Raw genomic sequence first — 6,021 nt, forward strand, 5'->3', positions numbered from 1 at the left:
TGCTGCGGGTCTAATGGTGGCATGACGAGGATAATTCTCAACACACGATTATCCCGCCTGACCCCAACTAAATATGTTTATTGTTGTTCAACTTACTTACTGGGAGCGGAGGGTTTGGTCATCCAGCTCGCTTCAGGATTATCACCGACACCCAATGCGCACCGAGGGTATAAATACTGATTGTGCACCACTCTCCGCTCAGTCTTCACGCGCAAACCTGTTACGCACGGACCAGACGCTCGTCATAAAGGAGAGACCAGCAGAAAGTAAAAAGACAGTCATATCTCAGCGCAGCAGCCAACCTTTGCTTCACCTTAGCTCGTTCGGGGAGAAAATAAGACCATGTCGGTGGTGAGCGCAGTGCCGTTCATGAAACCCGTCCACATGCGCTCTCCGGTGCCCCGGGGCCGCCGCCACACGCTGCCGGCCAGCGAGTTCCGCTCCCTCAGCCCAGAGGACGCAATAAGCGTGTTTGAGATTGAGAGAGAGGGTAAGCAGACTCTTTGTACTCAACTTTGCTGAATTATATATCACTTGCTATGGTTTTGTTAAGTACTTCGGGACAGGTGTTCCCTACGCGCACAGGGACGTTTTCTTTCTTGTACAGGGGAAACGTGGGAATTCAATAATTCATCAGTTTCATATAACAACAGCTTCAGCTCAAGTTTAGTTAAAAAAAAAACCATAACTTCAACTCATTGATACTAATGGGCAAAATAGAGTCCATTGTTTTTCTCTTTTCCAATTACTATTTCTTTACATTTACTTAGGGTGTGTTACTGTGGTGACTAATATGATGATTTAACTCTTTCCCTTATGCAAAGGTGATAAGTTCAGGTGCCTTTAACCTTAATAACATCCCTGGCTGTAAACTATATCCATCACATTTCCATATATTTGGAAGTCAGTACAGTAGGAAACATCCTGCTCACTTCCAGGCTCCTCAGTGTATAAGTTCTGATTGTGATCACACTGACTCTCCTCCTCCTCCTCCCCCTCCACACAGCCTTCATCTCAGTGTCCGGTGAGTGTCCTCTCCACCTGGACGAGGTGCGTCACTTCCTCACCCTGTGTCCCGAGCTGTCTCTTGGCTGGTTCGAGGAGGGACGTCTGGTGGCTTTTATCATCGGCTCACTGTGGGACCAGGAGAGGCTTACCATGGTAAGACCGAGCAGAGGACACCTGGACAGCGATTTACCTCACACAGGCTGACTGGCAAGGAAAATGCAAGACAAGGTTAAAAAGAGATTAACAGAAGAGGTTTAAAGTGAATATTTATGGTTGAACATGTTCAGAAATTCAGTCAATGAGGGTAAATGTCACACAGATCCTACAAAATATTTGTCTGAAGTTTCTTGAAAATGAAATCCTCCCCCTGTACTTATTTTTGGAGCATCCTTCAGCTGCAACAAAACTGAAATGGTGTTTAAGATTCAAAATGCCATTTTCAGTATAAACCTCAGTTGAAAGTCAAACTGTACAATCAAATTTTGTACACGCTCGAGTGCTAATAATATTTCAAACTGAAATTTCACTTTTTTGACACCAGGTTTCTGATGGATCCTTGAAGCTCAGAGATTAGATTAGACTCTAAATCACAAACCCACAATACACAGGAGAAGAACATCCTACTCCCACTGGCATTCAATTTGCTCAAATGTGATTCTGGTGGCAAGTACAAACACTTGACTTCCCACCAGAAGTGATGAATCAGAGCTTCAAGGGATCCCATTTAACTTTTGCTGAACAGCGGCGACTGGAAAACAGAAACTGTTCAAATGTAGTGTAACAACAGTGTCAATAGAGACAAATCACAAAGTCAGCAAACTCACTTACTTACTTACTTATCACTTACTCAGGGAGTCTCAGTTATTAGACTCAGTTATCACTACCAGTAGCAAATGGTCATACCAGACCAAGTTATGCTGTAGCATAAAGATCCCTGTGTGTATTGAACTAAGTAAATGCGTGTTTTATTGCTTATTAATCCAACTTTTATCTTGTAAGAGGAAGAATATGTTATTTCTGCTTTTAGAAGTTACATGGTCTCCCTTTAAGACTGGAATACAGTCTCCCAAACAGCAGGTGGTAACAAAGAACATTTACAAACAAAACTTAGTATCAGTTAATAAATGATGTTGCATTAATACAGACGTCACTATCTAACAGTATATGAAGTAGTTCAGATTATTTCAACCTCAACCAGCTTCAGCATTAAAGGGCTTCTCAATGTGTTGATATGTTAATGCATGAGTAATGATAATTCAAAAATGTAGTATAAAATACTATAACACCGACAGCGGCTGTTAAGCTGCAGAATGAGTACTTTTACTTTTGATACTTCAATGTGTTGATAATCCTTCTGCACGTTTACGTTTGCTAAAGTAAAACACATCCCCCATCACTGCCCAAACAACAGCATGGACCTTTTCAGTCTTTTGCCCTTTTGGTTTCAAGTGTATTTTTAGTTATAATGTGTCATTAGCAGTTTTGTGGTGCAGCTTTAAAACATTTCTGTTCACACCCAACAGGCCACTCAACAATAAAATATTTACCTGATCTTACAGCTCTGCTCTCTTTCTGTTTCCCAGGATGCCCTGACTCTCCATAAGCCTCACGGGACCACCGTCCACATCCACGTCCTGGCTGTCCACCGGACCTTCCGCCAGCAGGGCAAAGGCTCCATCCTGATGTGGCGCTACCTGCAGTACCTCAGGTGCCTGCCCTACGTCCGCCGCACAGTGCTCATGTGTGAAGACTTCCTCGTTCCCTTCTACCAGAAGTCGGGTTTCAAGGTGCAGGGACCCAGTAACATCGCTGTGGGGCCCCTCACTTTCATCGAGATGTTCTACCCAGTTAGGGGCCACGCCTTCATGCGTCGTAACAGTGGTTGGTGAGGACAGAGGGACTTCATGTGTATTCGCCCTGGTTATCAGTGGTGGTGGTGGGACTCCAACCTCCTCAGAAACAGGATGAGGGGACGTCTGAGCAGCTTTGCTGTTCGTGAACAACCAGAGCAGTGATCATCACTGTGAGTGACATTTGGTCAGCAGACACTGTGGTGTGTGTTTGGACTGTGAGTCTGCAGAGAGCTGAAAACAAAGAGCTGCCATCCAGCTGCCAACAACAGCTGTTTGGAAAAGTTGTCAGATACTAAGAAAAAAAAAAAAATCATGATTTGCATTTTAGTGTGTCTAGAATATAAAAACCAAATCATTAGAGCAAAGCCCTGAGAGAATATAAGCCCTAATTTCAAATTTCAGTTTGTTTTTTTGTATGAAACTATTTTATTATGATAAATGCTGGACATTTATGATCATATTCAATAGAACGCAGCTGCCTTGTTTCCTTCTCTGTCCTCTTTTTATACTTGTTATTTAACCAGTCTAACAGATAAAACTAGTATATACCCATTGTAAATGTATTCATTATAGTTTTGTATGAACAGTATGCCAGTATGTACAGCTGTAGTAATGATACAACTACACAGTAACATGCCAAACTAAACTTTTACCCTTGACCATGGAGTCAAATCATCTACAAAGGAGAGATTTCAGCAGATGACCGTCAGATAATGAGTGAATGTATCAACTTGAACAGTGTAAGACACTAAGAATTTAAGTGACTCTGTTCACCTCCATCAGTGGCACTGTCAACATGTTCCAACAGTTTTTAAGGGTTGTACAGTTTATCATGTATTTTAATGTCATCTAAATAATAAAACTGAGTATTGTATGTACACATAAAATCCCTTATACAATCAGTATATTTAAAAATCCTAAATATAGGTGCATTTAAACTCTCTTTGATAGTTTACTCTCACCTTCTCTCTTGTAGACAGTCACCACCTTTGCCTCCCAGAAGTCTTGAATCAAGACAAATATGTTTTTTATATAATGTTTTGTTCTTAAAATAATAAAGATTTTATTTTCTTGCATGTCTGCTTTAAGGTCTTTTCATTTACAATCTATTAGCAATACAGTGGCTATTACAGTAGTTGAGAAAACACATCTCACCACAAGAACCATTTAGTAGTTGTTCTGCAGCTTTCAATCATATTTCATGATCTTAATATTTATGTTAGTGATAAGAAGTATAGTATACAGGTTCTTTCATTTTCACATTACATTAGATTCATAAAAACATAATTTGCAGTCACTTAAGTTCTCTTTTAGAGTCAAAGCTCTCACAGGTGTGGTTTCAAAAGTCAAGAAAAATATAGAGAATGGCATCACATAATGAGCTGTGATGCTAGAAATGAGCTCAAATCAGTGTTCAGATATAGACATACATACGTCATTATTACTAGAGTGACATTTATTTTGACATGACTGCTTTAGCACACATAAATTTTCACATATAAATCGGAAGCAAAACAGAACAGAACCTTAACCATGGCCTGAAATTCATTTTAAACTTTCCCTTTTAATTCCATTAAATAGAAAAAAGGTTGAAATGATTTGGTCCCAATGCAGACACAGTAGTGTAACTGCTGTGTATTGTCATGATTGAAAATGTGGGTTGTTGTGGTTCAGATCAAAGAAAGAACAACTCACATGTCAAAAGGCACAGAAAAGAGGTTTTCCAAAGAAGAGGTGGATGTCATTGTCAGACGTTGCCCATTTACCTAGTCCTATGGCTTGAAACAGAAGACCTTCACCACTGAAACGGCGTGGTGTTGAAACTGGTTAAAATATTTAAATTGTCCAACAAGAACCTATTCTATTTTTTTAATAACTCGTGTTTTCAAAAACACCAGGTGATCAGTGAGTCAGACCTTAAGACTGACTCACATAATCTCATTTAGTAATTCACATAATCCTCCACACAAGTCAAGACCGTGGCTTTCCTAACAGCTGGGGTCAACACATGCCAGAATCCTCCACAACAAGATAACGTTTAAAGCCAGGGACGTGAGAAATGTTTCACTTCAGGTGTCAAAGACGTCTGAAATCATATTATTATACTTGTCACATTGTCAGGGACCCACGAGAACAGCAACAACGTACTGTGGGTCATGGACCACAATCCAAAAAAACATTTTTTTTTAAATATAGGAGACAAAAAAAATTTCCACATTAAGTCTGAATGTGTCTGTCTGAGACAAGGTTTCCAATGTCTGCGGCACCATAAAAGTTTAAAATCATCCGTTCTTGCACTGTTTTTGTATGTACATTTCACAAACATATTAAGGCTCAGGTCAAACATAAACATCTTGTGATTCTGACACGGAGTCAAAAAATATAGTACAGTACAAAAACTTGCTTTGATCTAACAAAATGCCTGTTTAGATAATATTCATATATAATATATTAATAATAAATATTAGCTTGATTTTTTTTTTCAGACTAAATCTAGAAAATGGTTTAGGCACCAATGCGTTACTGTACACACATGATCTAATATAGCCATTATCAATGGGGCTTGTCTGAGAACTTTTTGTGGCAGTGACATACAGAAAATTAAGTGATTGTGAAGAACAACATGCATAATATAAGCAGCATGTGAAGTTGCTTTGGTAGGTTAGGGTCAGAAATGTGGTCGTCATCATCATTCAGTCAGTTGATCACAAGCTGTATGCAAAAGTACAACAGAGCATCTTTATAAAATGGCATAGTCTGTTTAAGGCAACTCGTGGTTTTTGATAGAAATCTTGCCTTAGTTGACCACTGATATTTCACTCTAATTACTCCCGCTGCAGTTAATACTTAGAATATTGACATGCCAGTGCATACATACAAAAGAGCAAAGATCTTTTACTTTGAAAGAATTTCATGACTTTAAACGTGGAGAGGCAGCAGCACTGAGTGGCAGACTTTGTAGTGTTAAACCCTGTGTTACTGAAAAAAGAATCACTGATAGGAGGCATCTGATGTAGCTCTGTTCACTGGGCGCCAGGATACCTGACGACCCATTAATGCACCAGTCTTACTTCATCTCAGCTGCTTGCTGTGAATAGAGTTAAAGGGAAAGGTGATTGTAGGCCAGAGAGGCCCATGTTTTCTTCTTTTATTTGGCTTC

The 6,021-nt window shown here is 39.7% G+C and overlaps 1 protein-coding gene across 1 annotated transcript; it reads left to right on the forward strand.

Annotated features, from left to right (window-relative positions):
• Positions 1–342: 342 nt before the first annotated feature.
• aanat (aralkylamine N-acetyltransferase) lies at positions 343–2,911 on the forward strand. The gene is made up of 3 exons (XM_022764974.1): positions 343–490; positions 1,007–1,161; positions 2,592–2,911. The coding sequence occupies exons 1-3, from the start codon at positions 343–345 to the stop codon at positions 2,895–2,897; spliced, it is 609 nt and encodes a 202-aa protein (XP_022620695.1). The 3' UTR covers positions 2,898–2,911.
• Positions 2,912–6,021: the final 3,110 nt, after the last annotated feature.

Source organism: Seriola dumerili, unplaced genomic scaffold (assembly GCF_002260705.1).
Source record: "Seriola dumerili isolate Sdu_G_001 unplaced genomic scaffold, Sdu_1.0 BDQW01000621.1, whole genome shotgun sequence".
In the NCBI taxonomy this organism is placed as follows: Eukaryota; Metazoa; Chordata; class Actinopteri; order Carangiformes; family Carangidae; genus Seriola; species Seriola dumerili.